Source organism: Oncorhynchus keta, chromosome 13, assembly GCF_023373465.1.
Source record: "Oncorhynchus keta strain PuntledgeMale-10-30-2019 chromosome 13, Oket_V2, whole genome shotgun sequence".
In the NCBI taxonomy this organism is placed as follows: Eukaryota; Metazoa; Chordata; class Actinopteri; order Salmoniformes; family Salmonidae; genus Oncorhynchus; species Oncorhynchus keta.
This window is the reverse complement of record NC_068433.1, coordinates 1,403,179-1,423,178: the sequence shown is the minus strand read 5'-3', so window position 1 is coordinate 1,423,178 and position 20,000 is coordinate 1,403,179. Positions and strand designations below refer to the sequence as shown.

The 20,000-nt window shown below is 35.5% G+C and overlaps 1 protein-coding gene across 1 annotated transcript in view; it reads left to right on the top strand.

The window, feature by feature from the left end:
• The window catches only part of zgc:158659 (uncharacterized protein LOC791141 homolog), an 87,611-nt gene that overhangs the window by 6,492 nt on the left and 61,119 nt on the right, over positions 1-20,000 (top strand). The window contains exons 3-4 of the mRNA XM_052460711.1: positions 7,698-7,860; positions 8,285-8,494. Coding sequence (XP_052316671.1) covers positions 7,698-7,860; positions 8,285-8,494 — 373 coding nt within the window. The remainder of the gene's footprint in view (positions 1-7,697; positions 7,861-8,284; positions 8,495-20,000) is intronic.

Below are 20,000 nucleotides of genomic sequence, written 5' to 3'. Positions count from 1 at the left end.
TACAGGTAACTATGCCCCCTATACCACCTACTACAGGTAACTATGCCCCTATACCACCTACTACAGGTAACTATGCCCCCTATACCACCTACTACAGGTAACTATGCCCCCTATACCACCTACTACAGGTAACTATGCCCCCTATACCACCTACTACAGGTAACTATGCCCCCTATACCACTTACTACAGGTAACTATGCCCCCTATACCACCTACTACAGGTAACTATGCCCCCTGTACCACTTACTACAGGTAATTATACCACCTATACCCCCTATACCACCTACTACAGGTAATTATACCACCTATACCACCTATACCACCTATACCACTTACTACAGGTAATTATACCACCTATACCACCTATACCACCTACTACAGGTAACTATACCCACTATACCACCTACTACAGGTAACTATGCCCCATATACCACCTACTACAGGTAACTATGCCCCCTATACCCCCTATACCACCTACTACAGGTAACTATACCCCATATACCCCCTATACCACCTACTACAGGTAACTATGCCCCCTATACCCCCTACTACAGGTAACTATGCCCCCTATACCCCCTACTACAGGTAACTATACCCCATATACCCCATATACCACCTACTACAGGTAACTTTGCCCTCTATACCCTCTATATCACCTACTTCAAGTAACTATACCCCATATACCACCTACTACAGGTAACTATGCCCTCTATACCCCCTATACCACCTACTACAGGTAACTATGCCCCTATACCACCTACTACAGGTAACTATGCCCCCTATACCACCTACTACAGGTAACTATGCCCCCTATACCCCCTACTACAGGTAACTATGCCCCCTATACCCCCTATACCACCTACTACAGGTAACTATACCCCATATACCCCATATACCACCTACTAATATAATAATAATAATAATAATAATAATAATAATATAATAATAATAATATAATACAGGTAACTATGCCCCCTATACCCCCTATACCACCTACTACAGGTAACTATACCCCCTATACCACCTACTACAGGTAACTATGCCCCTATACCCCTACTACAGGTAACTATGCCCCCTATACCCCCTATACCACCTACTACAGGTAACTATGCCCTCTATACCCCCTATACCACCTACTACAGGTAACTATACCCCCTATAACACCTACTACAGGTAACTATGCCCCATATACCACCTACTACAGGTAACTATGCCCCCTATACCCCCTATACCACCTACTACAGGTAACTATACCCCATATACCCCATATAACACCTACTACAGGTAACTATACCCCCTATACCACCTACTACAGGTAACTATGCCCTCTATACCCCCTACTATAGGTAACTATACCCCATATACCCCATATACCACCTACTACAGGTAACTTTGCCCTCTATACCCTCTATATCACCTACTTCAAGTACCTATACCCCATATACCACCTACTACAGGTAACTATGCCCCCTATACCCCCTATACCACCTACTACAGGTAATTATACCCCCTGTACCACCTACTACAGGTAACTATGCCCTCTATACCCCCTACTATAGGTAACTATACCCCATATACCCCATATACCACCTACTACAGGTAACTTTGCCCTCTATACCCTCTATACCCTCTATATCACCTACTTCAAGTAACTATACCCCATATACCACTCCCCCAACAAGATTTAGATGCAAGTGGCTGTTCCACTGGTTGTCATAGGTGTTTGCACCAATTTGTAAGTCGCTCTGGATAAGAGCGTCTGCTAAATGACTTAAATGTAAATGTAAATGTAAACTATGCCCTCTATACCCCCTATACCACCTACTACAGGTAACTATGCCCCCTATACCACCTACTACAGGTAACTATGCCCCTATACCACCTACTACAGGTAACTATGCCCTCTATACCACTTACTACAGGTAACTATGCCCCTATACCACCTACTACAGGTAACTATGCCCCTATACCACCTACTACAGGTAACTATGCCCTCTATACCACCTACTACAGGTAACTATGCCCCTATACCACCTACTACAGGTAACTATGCCCCTATACCACCTACTACAGGTAACTATGCCCTCTATACCACCTACTACAGGTAACTATGCCCCCTATACCACCTACTACAGGTAACTATGCCCCTATACCACCTACTACAGGTAACTATACCCCTATACCACCTACTACAGGTAACTATGCCCCTATACCACCTACTACAGGTAACTATGCCCCTATACCACCTACTACAGGTAACTATGCCCCTATACCACCTACTACAGGTAACTATGCCCTCTATACCACCTACTACAGGTAACTATGCCCCTATACCACCTACTACAGGTAACTATGCCCCCTATACCACCTACTACAGGTAACTATGCCCCTATACCACCTACTACAGGTAACTATGCCCCTATACCACCTACTACAGGTAACTATGCCCCTATACCACCTACTACAGGTAACTATGCCCCTATACCACCTACTACAGGTAACTATACCCCTATACCACCTACTACAGGTAACTATGCCCCCTATACCACCTACTACAGGTAACTATGCCCTTATACCGCATATACCACCTACTACAGGTAACTATGCCCCTATACCACCTACTACAGGTAACTATGCCCCTATACCACCTACTACAGGTAACTATGCCCCTATACCACCTACTACAGGTAACTATGCCCCTTATACCGCATATACCACCTACTACAGGTAACTATGCCCCTATACCACCTACTACAGGTAACTATGCCCCTATACCACCTACTACAGGTAACTATGCCCCTATACCACCTACTACAGGTAACTATGCCCTTATACCGCATATACCACCTACTACAGGTAACTATGCCCCTATACCACCTACTACAGGTAACTATGCCCCTATACCACCTACTACAGGTAACTATGCCCCCTATACCACCTACTACAGGTAACTATGCCCCTATACCACCTACTACAGGTAACTATGCCCCTATACCACCTACTACAGGTAACTATGCCCCTATACCACCTACTACAGGTAACTATGCCCCTATACCACCTACTACAGGTAACTATACCCCTATACCACCTACTACAGGTAACTATGCCCCTATACCACCTACTACAGGTAACTATGCCCTTATACCGCATATACCACCTACTACAGGTAACTATGCCCCTATACCACCTACTACAGGTAACTATGCCCCTATACCACCTACTACAGGTAACTATGCCCCCTATACCACCTACTACAGGTAACTATGCCCCTTATACCGCATATACCACCTACTACAGGTAACTATGCCCCTATACCACCTACTACAGGTAACTATGCCCCTATACCACCTACTACAGGTAACTATGCCCCTATACCACCTACTACAGGTAACTATACCCCTATACCACCTACTACAGGTAACTATGCCCCTATACCACCTACTACAGGTAACTATGCCCCTTATACCGCATATACCACCTACTACAGGTAACTATGCCCCCTATACCACCTACTACAGGTAACTATGCCCCCTATACCACCTACTACAGGTAACTATGCCCCCTATACCACCTACTACAGGTAACTATGCCCTTATACCGCATATACCACCTACTACAGGTAACTATGCCCCTATACCACCTACTACAGGTAACTATGCCCCTATACCACCTACTACAGGTAACTATGCCCCCTATACCACCTACTACAGGTAACTATGCCCCTTATACCGCATATACCACCTACTACAGGTAACTATGCCCCTATACCACCTACTACAGGTAACTATGCCCCTATACCACCTACTACAGGTAACTATGCCCCCTATACCACCTACTACAGGTAACTATGCCCCTATACCACCTACTACAGGTAACTATGCCCCTATACCACCTACTACAGGTAACTATGCCCCTATACCACCTACTACAGGTAACTATGCCCCTATACCACCTACTACAGGTAACTATACCCCTATACCACCTACTACAGGTAACTATGCCCCTATACCACCTACTACAGGTAACTATGCCCCTTATACCGCATATACCACCTACTACAGGTAACTATGCCCCTATACCACCTACTACAGGTAACTATGCCCCTATACCACCTACTACAGGTAACTATGCCCCCTATACCACCTACTACAGGTAACTATGCCCCTTATACCGCATATACCACCTACTACAGGTAACTATGCCCCTATACCACCTACTACAGGTAACTATGCCCCTATACCACCTACTACAGGTAACTATGCCCCCTATACCACCTACTACAGGTAACTATACCCCTATACCACCTACTACAGGTAACTATGCCCCTATACCACCTACTACAGGTAACTATGCCCCTTATACCGCATATACCACCTACTACAGGTAACTATGCCCCTATACCACCTACTACAGGTAACTATGCCCCTATACCACCTACTACAGGTAACTATGCCCCCTATACCACCTACTACAGGTAACTATGCCCCTTATACCGCATATACCACCTACTACAGGTAACTATACCCCTATACCACCTACTACAGGTAACTATGCCCCTATACCACCTACTACAGGTAACTATGCCCCCTATACCACCTACTACAGGTTAATACTACAGTACTATACCTAGTGTACACCTATAGAGGTCTTGCAGTTGCGTCACAAATCACCAGGTGCCATTTTGGAAGTCTTCCCATCATCCACATGGATGCGTTTTGCTGCCAGCTGAAGACTGCCCATATTTAGTTCATCTAAGGACCCAGAAAACAGAGGCAGAGGGAAAACCTATCAAGTAAGTAAATATATTTTGAAAATGATCAGTGTATTATTAGCTAGGTGGCTTGCTACAGAAACTTAGCTAACTGAAATGAGCTGCTAATGTAATATTCACCTTTAGGTTATTTTACATAGTGTTGCTAGCTAAGTTAATTAAATATCACCAGCTTGCTAACTTCAACTTCATGTTAGCTAGTTAACTAAAATGCATTTATAGCTAGCTAGCTAACTAGCTAACATCCATGGAAGAGGGTGAAAGGATCAGCATTTCCAGCGGTCTGAATGGAGCGTAGGCTACTCTGGACAGGGCAGGTCATTTTGTGGGAGCTACTACAGGTAACTATGCCCTCTATAGGTTATAGGTATATGTTATGCAGATTTTCTCCAGTTCCAATCCCTAGAGAGTTCTTCTTCAGTTCTTCAGTCTTATCTCATTGGTGTCACCGATTGTGTTTCATGATTGAATCTGTAAACATATATTTTCCTGTTGTCTGTCCGGCCTTCTTAGAGCAGCTAAATACTCCACAGAAAATAACGGTGATGAAAACTAGTTATAGGCACCATTATCATGCAGTTTGAGTTAGGTTAGGGGGGGTAGGGTTAGGGGTAGAGTTAGGGGTTAGGGGGGTAGGGTTAGGGTTGGGGGGGTAGAGTTAGGGTTAGGGTTAGGGTTGGGGGTAGAGTTAGGGGTTAGGGTTAGGTTAGGGGGGGTAGAGTTAGGTTAGGGTTAGGGTTAGGGTTGGGGGGGTAGGTTAGGGGTTAGAGGGTTAGGGTTAGGGTTAGGGGGGGTAGAGTTAGGGTTAGGGTTAGGGGGTAGAGTTAGGGTTAGGGTTAGGGTTAGGGTTAGGGTTGGGGGGGTAGAGTTAGGGGTTAGAGGGTTAGGGTTAGGGTTGGGGGGGTAGAGTTAGGGGTTAGAGGGTTAGGGTTAGGGTTAGGGGGTAGAGTTAGGGGTTAGAGGGTTAGGGTTAGGGGGTAGAGTTAGGGGTTAGAGGGTTAGGGTTAGGGGGGTAGAGTTAGGGGTTAGAGGGTTAGGGTTAGGGGGGTAGAGTTAGGGATTAGGGGTTAGGGGTTAGGATTAGGTTAAGGGTTAGGGTTAGGGGGTAGAGTTAGGAGTTAGGGGTTAGGGTTAGGGTTAGGGTTAGGGTTAGGGGGTAGAGTTAGGGTTAGGGTTAGGGGTTAGGTTAAGGGTTAGGGTTAGGGGTTAGGGTTAGGGGGTTAGGGGTTAGGGATTATGGTTAGGGGGTTTGGGTTTGGGTTAGGGTTAGGGTTATGGTTAGGGGGTTTGGGTTAGGGTTAGGGGTTAGGGTTAGGGTTAGGGGTTAGGGTTAGGGTTAGGCCACTCGGCTGTTGTCAGAAGAATTAATGCGGTGGTCTTCCAACATGGCCGCCAGGAGGTCAACTGCAAGCCCTCTATTTACCTCTACACACCTGTACCCTCTACACACCTGTACCCTCTACTACACCTGTACCCTCTACTACACCTGTACCCTCTACACACCTGTACCATCTACTACACCTGTACCCTCTACACACCTGTACCCTCTACTACACCTGTACCCTCTACACACCTGTACCCTCTACACACCTGTACCCTCTACTACACCTGTACCCTCTACACACCTGCACCCTCTACTACACCTGTATAATCTACTACACCTGTAACCTCTTCTACACCTGTATACTCTTCTACACCTGTACCCTCTACTACACCTGTACCCTCTACACACCTGTACCCTCTACTACACCTGTACCCTCTACTACACCTGTACCCTCTACACACCTACACCCTCTACTACACCTGTATAATCTACTACACCTGTAACCTCTTCTACACCTGTATACTCTTCTACACCTGTACCCTCTACACACCTGTACCCTCTTCTACACCTGTATACTCTACTAGACCTGTATACACTGCTACACCTGTATACTCTACTACACCTGTATACTCTTCTACACTTGTACCCTCTTCTACACCTGTACCCTCTACTACACCTGTACCCTCTACTACACCTGTACCCTCTACTACACCTGTATACTCTACTACACCTGTATACTCTTCTACACTTGTACCCTCTACTACACCTGTGCCCTCTACTACACCTGGACCCTCTACTATACCTGTACCCTCTACTACACCTGTATACTCTACTACACCTGTATACTCTTCTACACCTGCACCCTCTACTACACCTGTACCCTCTACTACACCTGTACCCTCTACTACACCTGTACCCTCTACACACCTGCACCCTCTACTACACCTGTATAATCTACTACACCTGTAACCTCTTCTACACCTGTATACTCTTCTACACCTGTACCCTCTACACACCTGTACCCTCTTCTACACCTGTATACTCTACTAGACCTGTATACACTGCTACACCTGTATACTCTACTACACCTGTATACTCTTCTACACTTGTACCCTCTTCTACACCTGTACCCTCTACTACACCTGTACCCTCTACTACACCTGTATACTCTTCTACACCTGTATACTCTTCTACACCTGTACCCTCTACTACACCTGTACCCTCTTCTACACCTGTACCCTCTACTACACCTGTACCCTCTTCTACACCTGTATACTCTACTAGACCTGTATACACTGCTACACCTGTATACTCTACTACACCTGTATACTCTTCTACACTTGTACCCTCTTCTACACCTGTACCCTCTACTACACCTGTACCCTCTACTACACCTGTATACTCTACTACACCTGTATACTCTTCTACACTTGTACCCTCTACTACACCTGTGCCCTCTACACACCTGTACTACCTGTTCAGGTTCCTCATCTTTGCTTACTGTTGATTAATTGGTCAAAAGGTATTATCGTTCACTTTTGCCTGTGTGTGATTGGTCAGTAGTCCTTCTGACTGACTTGTGCTCTCTTCTCATTGGTCCAGGAGGAGTCGTGTTACATCTTTGTGGGCGTGACCCAGGAGGCGGAGAGAGAGGAGTTTTATGACGAGACGCGCCGTCTGTGTGACCTCCGACTTTTCCACCCCATCCTCAAGGTCATCGAACCGCTGGGCAACCGAGAGGAAAAGATCCTCAACAGAGAGATAGGTCGGACACAGACACACACACACACAGACACACACACACACACGCACGCACGCACGCACGCACGCGCGCACGCACGCACACACACACACACACACACACACACACACACACACACACACACACACACACACACACACACACACACACACACACACACACACACACACACACACACACACACACACACACACACACACACACACACACACACAGTCATGGCTGATCCATAGACACACACATATTAGCATGCCCATCTGTGAGTTTGAACAGGATTGTATATGAATGTGTATCAAGGTGTGTGTGTGTCTGTGTGTGTGTGTGTGTGTGTGTGTGTGTGTGTGTGTGTGTGTGTGTGTGTGTGTGTGTGTGTGTGTGTGTGTGTGTGTGTGTGTGTGTGTGTGTGTGTGTGTGTGGTTGTAATCAGGTTTTGCCATAGGCATGCCCATCTGTGAGTTTGAGCAGCTGAAGGACCCTGAGGTTCAGGACTTCAGAAGGAGCATACTGGGCGTGTGCAGAGAGGCTATGGAGGAGAGGGAAGGAGGCGGGGCTGAGACACAGGCCCTCTATGTCTACCCCCCCAACGTGGAGTCAGCCCCCGAGCTGCCACAACACATCTTCTGCAAACTGGACAAGGGTTAGCACTGTTATTACTGCTATACACTGTATTATACTACACTATAACTACACTATAACTACACTATACATACACAACACTACACTATAAATACACTATAAATACACTATACATACACAACACTACACTATAACTACACTATAACTACACTATACATACACAACACTACACTATAACTACACTATACATACACAACACTACACTATAACTACACTATAAATACACTATACATACACAACACTACACTATAACTACACTATAAATACACTATACATACACAACACTACACTATAACTACACTATAACTACACAACACTACACTATAATACACTATACATACACAACACTACACTATAACTACACTATAACTACACTATACATACACAACACTACACTATAACTACACTATAACTACACTATACATACACAACACTACACTATAACTACACTATACATACACAACACTACACTATAACTACACTATAAATACACTATACATACACAACACTACACTATAACTACACTATAAATACACTATACATACACAACACTACACTATAACTACACTATAACTACACAACACTACACTATAACTACACTATACATACACAACACTACACTATAACTACACTATAACTACACTATACATACATAACACTACACTATAACTACACTATAAATACACTATACATACACAACACTACACTATAACTACACTATAAATACACTATACATACACAACACTACACTATAACTACACTATACATACACAACACTACACTATAACTACACTATAACTACACTATACATACACAACACTACACTATACATACACAACACTACACTATAACTACACTATAACTACACTATAACTACACTATACATACACAACACTACACTATAACTACACTACACATACACAACACTACACTATAACTACACTATAACTACTCTATAACTACACTATACATACACAACACTACACTATAACTACACTGTAACTACACTATACATACACAACACTACACTATAACTACACTATACATACACAACACTACACTATACTTACACAACACTACACTATAACTACACTATAACTACACTATAACTACACTATACATACACAACACTACACTATACCTACGCCACAACTACACTATAACTACACCATACTACATTATACATACACTCCACCATAACTACACTACAACTACACTATAACTACACCATACTACATTATACATACACTCCACCATAACTACACTACAACCACACTATAACTACACTATAACTACACTGACTATATTACAACTACTCTATAACTACACTATAACTACACTATAACTACACCATACTACATTATACATGCAACGCACTATAACTACACTATAACTACACCATACTACATTATACATACACTCCACTATAACTACACCATACTACATTATACATACACTCCACCATAACTACACTACAACTACACTATAACTACACCATACTACATTATACATACACTCCACCATACCTACACTACAACTACACTATAACTACACCATGCTACATTATACATACACTCCACCATAACTACACTATAACTACACTATAACTGCACTATAACTACACCATACTACATTATACATACACTCCACCATAACTACACTATAACTACACCATACTACATTATACATACACTCCACCATAACTACACTACAACTACACTATAACTATATTATACATACACTCCACTATAACTACACTACAACTACACCATAACTACACTATAAATACACTATAACTGCACTATAACTACACCATACTACATTATACATACACTCCACCATAACTACACTATAACTACACTATAACTACACTATAACTGCACTATAACTACACCACACTACATTATACATACACTCCACCATAACTACACTATAACTACACTATAATTACACCATACTACATTATACATGCAACGCACTATAGCTACACTATAACTACACCATACTACATTATACATACACTCCACCATAACTACACTATAACTACACTATAACTACACTATAACTGCACTATAACTACACCACACTACATTATACATACACTCCACCATAACTACACTATAACTACACTATAATTACACCATACTACATTATACATGCAACGCACTATAGCTACACTATAACTACTCCATACTACATTATACATACACTCCACTATAACTACACTATAACTACACCATACTACATTATACATACACTCCACCATAACTACACTACAACTACACTATAACTACATTATACATACACTCCACCATAACTACACTATAACTACACTATAACTACACTATAACTACACTATAACTGCACTATAACTACACCATACTACATTATACATACACTCCACCATAACTACACTATAACTACACCATACTACATTATACATACACTCCACCATAACTACACTATAACTACACCATACTACATTATACATACACTCCACCATAACTACACTACAACTACACTATAACTATATTATACATACACTCCACCATAACTACACTACAACTACACTATAACTACACTATAACTACACCATAACTACACTATAAATACACTATAACTGCACTATAACTACACTATAAATACACTATAACTACACCATACTACACTATACATACACTCCACCATAACTACACTATAACTACACTATAACTACACTATAAATACACTATAACTACACCATAACTACACTATAAATACACTATAACTGCACTATAACTACACTATAACTACACTATAACTACACCATAACTACACTATAAATACACTATAACTACACTATAACTACACTATAACTGCGCTATAACTACACCACACTACATTATACATACACTCCACCATAACTACACTATAACTACACTATAACTACACTATAATTACACCATACTACATTATACATGCAACGCAGTATAGCTACACTATAACTACTCCATACTACATTATACATACACTCCACTATAACTACACTATAACTACACCATACTACATTATACATACACTCCACCATAACTACACTACAACTACACTATAACTACATTATACATACACTCCACCATAACTACACTAGAACTACACTATAACTACACTATAACTACACTATAACTGCACTATAACTACACCATACTACATTATACATACACTCCACCATAACTACACTATAACTACACCATACTACATTATACATACACTCCACCATAACTACACTATAACTACACCATACTACATTATACATACACTCCACCATAACTACACTACAACTACACTATAACTACATTATACATACACTCCACCATAACTACACTATAACTACACTATGACTACACTATAACTGCACTATAACTACACCATACTACATTATACATACACTCCACCATAACTCCACTATAACTACACCATACTACATTATACATACACTCCACCATAACTACACTATAACTACACTATAACTATATTATACATACACTCCACTATAACTACACTACAACTACACTATAACTACACTATAACTACACCATAACTACACTATAAATACACTATAACTGCACTATAACTACACTATAACTACACTATAACTACACTATAACTACACCATACTACATTATACATGCAACGAACTATAACTACACTATAACTACACCATAACTACATTATACATACACTCCACCATAACTACACTATAACTATATTATAACTACATTATACATACACTCCACCATAACTACACTATATAACTACACTATAACTATATTATAACTACACTATAACTGTACTATACCTACACTATACCTACATCACACTACATTATACATACACTACACTATAACTTCACTATACTACAACAACACTATATTATGCTATAACTACACTATACTACAACTGTACTATACTATAACTGCACTATACCATAACTATACTATAAATACACTATGCTATGACTAAGCCATACGACACTATAACCACACTATAATATTACTATTCTTTACTATAACTACACTACACTTTTACCAAACTACAATAACACTATACTGCACTATAACCATACTATAACTGTAACTGTACCATACTACACTATTACTGCACTATACTACGCCACACCTATACTATAACCTATACTATAACTGTACCATACTACACTATCACTACACTATACTACACCTATACTATAACTATACCATACTATACTATTGATGCACTATACTACGCCTATACTGTAACTATATCATACTATACTATACTACATTATATTATACTACACTATACCCATACAATAACTATACCTGTACCATACTACACTATATTATATTATACTACACTGTATTATACTGCAATATAACCCACTACAACCACACTATATTATACTATACTACACTATATTATACTGCACTATAATACACTACAACCACACTATATTATACTATACTACACTGTATTATACTATACTACACTATATTATACTATACTACACTGTATTATGCTATACTACACTATATTATACTATACTACACTATATTATATTATACTACACTATATTATACTGCACCTTAATACACTACAACTACACGATATTATACTATACTACACTGTATTAGACTGCACTATAACACACTACAACCACACTATATTATACTATACTACACTGTATTATACTATACCACACCACACTATATTATACTATACTACACTATATTATACTATACTACACTATATTATACTATACTACACTATATTATACTATACTACTACGCTATATTATACTATACTACACTATATTATACTATACTACTACGCTATATTATACTATACTACACTATATTATACTATACTACACTGTATTATACTATACTACACTATATTATACCATACTACACTATATTATACCATACTACACTATATTATACTATACTACACTATATTACATTATACTATACTACACTGTATTACATTATACTATACTACACTGTATTATACTGCACTATAATACACTATATTATATTATACGATACTACACTGTATTATACTATACTACACTATATTATACTATACTATAACACACTACAACCACACTATATATACTACACTATAGTATACTATACTACACTGTATTATACGATATATACTACACTATACTATACTTTACTACACTATATTATACCATACTACACTATACTATACTATACTACACTATATTATACTATACTATAACACACTACAACCACACTATATTATACTATACTACACTATATTATACTATACTATAGTGTACTATACTACACTATATTATACTATACTACACTATATTATACTATACTACACTATATTATACTGCACTATAATACACTACAACCACACTATATTATACTATACTACACTATATTATACTATACTATACTATATTGTACTATACTACACTATATTATACTATACTACACTATATTATACTGCACTATAATACACTACAACCACACTATATGATACTATACTATACTATATTGTACTATACTACACTGTATTATACCATACTACACTATATTATACTATACTACACTATATTATACTATACTACACTATATTATACTATACTACACTGTATTATACGATATATACTACACTACAACCACATGATTATGCTACACAACAGTGAACTACATTATTATACAACACTACAACCACACTATTATACTACACAAAACTGTATTATACTTCAATATAACACACTACAACTACACTATATGATACTATACTACACTGTCTTATACTATACTACACTGTCTTATACTATACTACACTATATTATATTATACTATACTACACTGTATTATACTATACTATAACACACTACAACCACACTATATTATACGATACCACACTATATTATACTATACTACACTGTATTATACTATACTACACCACACTATATTATACTATACAATACTATATTGTACTATACTACACTATATTATACTATACTACTACGCTATATTATACTATACTACACTATATTATACTATACTACACTGTATTATACTATACTACACTATATTATACTATACTACACTATATTAGATTATACTATACTACACTATATTATACTATACTACACTATATTATACTGCACTATAATACACTACAACCACACTATATTATACCACACTACACTATATTATACTATACTACACTATATTATACTATACTACACTGTATTATACTGCACTATAATACACTATATTATATTATACGATACTACACCGTATTATACTATACTACACTATATTATACTATACTACACTGTATTATACTATATATACTACACTATAGTATACTTTACTTTACTACACTATATTATACTACACTATAACACACTACAACCACACTATATTATACTATACTACACTGTATTATACTGCACTATACTACACTACAACCACATGATTATGCTACACAACAGTGAACTACATTATTATACAACACTACAAATACACTGTATTATACTGCAATATAACACTACAACCACACTTATACTACACTAAACTGTATTATACTATCAATATAACACACTACAACTACACTATATGATACTATACTACACTGTCTTATACTATACTATACTACACTATATTATATTATACTATACTACACTGTATTATACTATACTACACTGTATTATACTATACTACACTATATTATACTATACTACACCGTATTATACTATACTACACTATATTATACTATACTACACTATATTATACTATACTACACTATATTATACTGCACTATAATACACTACAACCACACTATATGATACTATACTACACTATATTATACTATACTACACTATATTATACTATACTACACTATATTATACTATACTACACTATATTATACTATACTACACTATATTATACTATACTACACTGTATTATACGATATATACTACACTACAACCACATGATTATGCTACACAACAGTGAACTACATTATTATACAACACTACAACCACACTATTATACTACACAAAACTGTATTATACTTCAATATAACACACTACAACTACACTATATGATACTATACTACACTGTCTTATACTATACTACACTGTCTTATACTATACTACACTATATTATATTATACTATACTACACTGTATTATACTATACTATAACACACTACAACCACACTATATTATACGATACCACACTATATTATACTATACTACACTGTATTATACTATACTACACCACACTATATTATACTATACAATACTATATTGTACTATACTACACTATATTATACTATACTACTACGCTATATTATACTATACTACACTATATTATACTATACTACACTGTATTATACTATACTACACTATATTATACTATACTACACTATATTAGATTATACTATACTACACTATATTATACTATACTACACTATATTATACTGCACTATAATACACTACAACCACACTATATTATACCACACTACACTATATTATACTATACTACACTATATTATACTATACTACACTGTATTATACTGCACTATAATACACTATATTATATTATACGATACTACACCGTATTATACTATACTACACTATATTATACTATACTACACTGTATTATACTATATATACTACACTATAGTATACTTTACTACACTATATTATACTATACTATAACACACTACAACCACACTATATTATACTATACTACACTGTATTATACTGCACTATACTACACTACAACCACATGATTATGCTACACAACAGTGAACTACATTATTATACAACACTACAACTACACTGTATTATACTGCAATATAACACTACAACCACACTTATACTACACAAAACTGTATTATACTTCAATATAACACACTACAACTACACTATATGATACTATACTACACTGTCTTATACTATACTATACTACACTATATTATATTATACTATACTACACTGTATTATACTATACTACACTGTATTATACTATACTACACTATATTATACTATACTACACCGTATTATACTATACTACACTATATTATACTATACTACACTATATTATACTATACTACACTATATTATACTGCACTATAATACACTACAACCACACTATATGATACTATACTACACTATATTATACTATACTACACTATATTATACTATACTACACCGTATTATACTATACTACACTATATTATACTATACTACACTATATTATACTATACTACACTGTATTATACTGCACTATACTACACTACAACCACATGATTATGCTACACAACAGTGAACTACATTATTATACAACACTACAACCACACTATTATACTACACAAAACTGTATTATACTTCAATATAACACACTACAACTACACTATATGATACTATACTACACTGTCTTATACTATACTACACTGTCTTATACTATACTATACTATACTACACTATATTATATTATACTATACTACACTGTATTATACTATACTATAACACACTACAACCACACTATATTATACGATACCACACTATATTATACTATACTACACTGTATTATACTATACTACACCACACTATATTATACTATACAATACTATATTGTACTATACTACACTATATTATACTATACTACTACGCTATATTATACTATACTACACTATATTATACTATACTACACTGTATTATACTATACTACACTATATTATACTATACTACACTATATTAGATTATACTATACTACACTATATTATACTATACTACACTATATTATACTGCACTATAATACACTACAACCACACTATATTATACCACACTACACTATATTATACTATACTACACTATATTATACTATACTACACTGTATTATACTGCACTATAATACACTATATTATATTATACGATACTACACCGTATTATACTATACTACACTATATTATACTATACTACACTGTATTATACTATATATACTACACTATAGTATACTTTACTACACTATATTATACTATACTATAACACACTACAACCACACTATATTATACTATACTACACTGTATTATACTGCACTATACTACACTACAACCACATGATTATGCTACACAACAGTGAACTACATTATTATACAACACTACAACTACACTGTATTATACTGCAATATAACACTACAACCACACTTATACTACACAAAACTGTATTATACTTCAATATAACACACTACACTATATGATACTATACTACACTGTCTTATACTATACTATACTACACTATATTATATTATACTATACTACACTGTATTATACTATACTACACTGTATTATACTATACTACACTATATTATACTACACCGTATATACACGTATTATACTATACTACACTATATTATACTATATACTATATTATACTGCACTATAATACACTACTATATGATACTATACTACACTATATTATACTATACTACACTATATTATACTATACTACACCGTATTATACTATACTACACTATATTATACTATATACACTATATTATACTATACTACACTGTATTATACTGCACTATACTACACTACAACCACATGATTATGCTACACAACAGTGAACTACATTATTATACAACACTACAACCACACTATTATACTACACAAAACTGTATTATACTTCAATATAACACACTACAACTACACTATATTATACTATACTACACTGTCTTATACTATACTACACTGTCTTATACTATACTATACTATACTACACTATATTATACTATACTACACTGTATTATACTATACATAACACACTACACTATATTATACGATACCACACTATATTATACTATACTACACTGTATTATACTATACTACACCACACTATATTATACTATACAATACTATATTGTACTATACTACACTATATTATACTATACTACTACGCTATATTATACTATACTACACTATATTATACTATACTACACTGTATTATACTATACTACACTATATTATACTATACTACACTATATTAGATTATACTATACTACACTATATTATACTATACTACACTATACTATACTGCACTATAATACACTACAACCACACTATATTATACCACACTACACTATATTATACTATACTACACTATATTATACTATACTACACTGTATTATACTGCACTATAATACACTATATTATATTATACGATACTACACCGTATTATACTATACTACACTATATTATACTATACTACACTGTATTATACTATATATACTACACTATAGTATACTTTACTACACTATATTATACTATACTATAACACACTACAACCACACTATATTATACTATACTACACTGTATTATACTGCACTATACTACACTACAACCACACTATATTATACCATACTACACTATATTATACTATACTACACTATATTATACTATACTACACTATATGATACTATACTACACTGTCTTATACTATACTATACTACACTATATTATATTATACTATACTACACTGTATTATACTATACTACACTGTATTATACTATACTACACTATATTATACTATACTACACTATATTATACTATACTACACTATATTATACTATACTACACTATATTATACTATACTACACTATATTATACTATACTACACTATATTATACTGCACTATAATACACTACAACCACACTATATTATACCATACTACACTATATTATACTATACTACACTATATTATACTATACTACACTATATTATACTATACTACACCGTATTATACCATACTACACTATATTATACTATACTACACTATATTATACTATACTACACTGTATTATACTGCACTATAATACACTACAACCACACTATATTATACCACACTACACTATATTATACTATACTACACTATATTATACTATACTACACTATATTATACTATACTACACTATATTATACTGCACTATAATACACTACAACCACACTATATTATACCATACTACACTATATTATACCATACTACACTATATTATACTATACTACACTATATTATACTATACTACACTATATTATACTATACTACACTATATTATATGCACTATATACTACAACACACTATATTATACCATACTACACTATATTATACTATACTACACTATATTATACTATACTACACTATATTATACTATACTACACTATATTATACTGCACTATAATACACTACAACCACACTATATTATACCATACTACACTATATTATACCATACTACACTATATTATACTATACTACACTATATTATACTATACTACACTATATCATACTGCACTATAATACACTATATTATACCATACTACACTATATTATACCATACTACACTATCTTATACTTTACTACACTATATTATACCATACTACACTATATTATACTATACTACACTGTATTATACTATACTACACTGTATTATA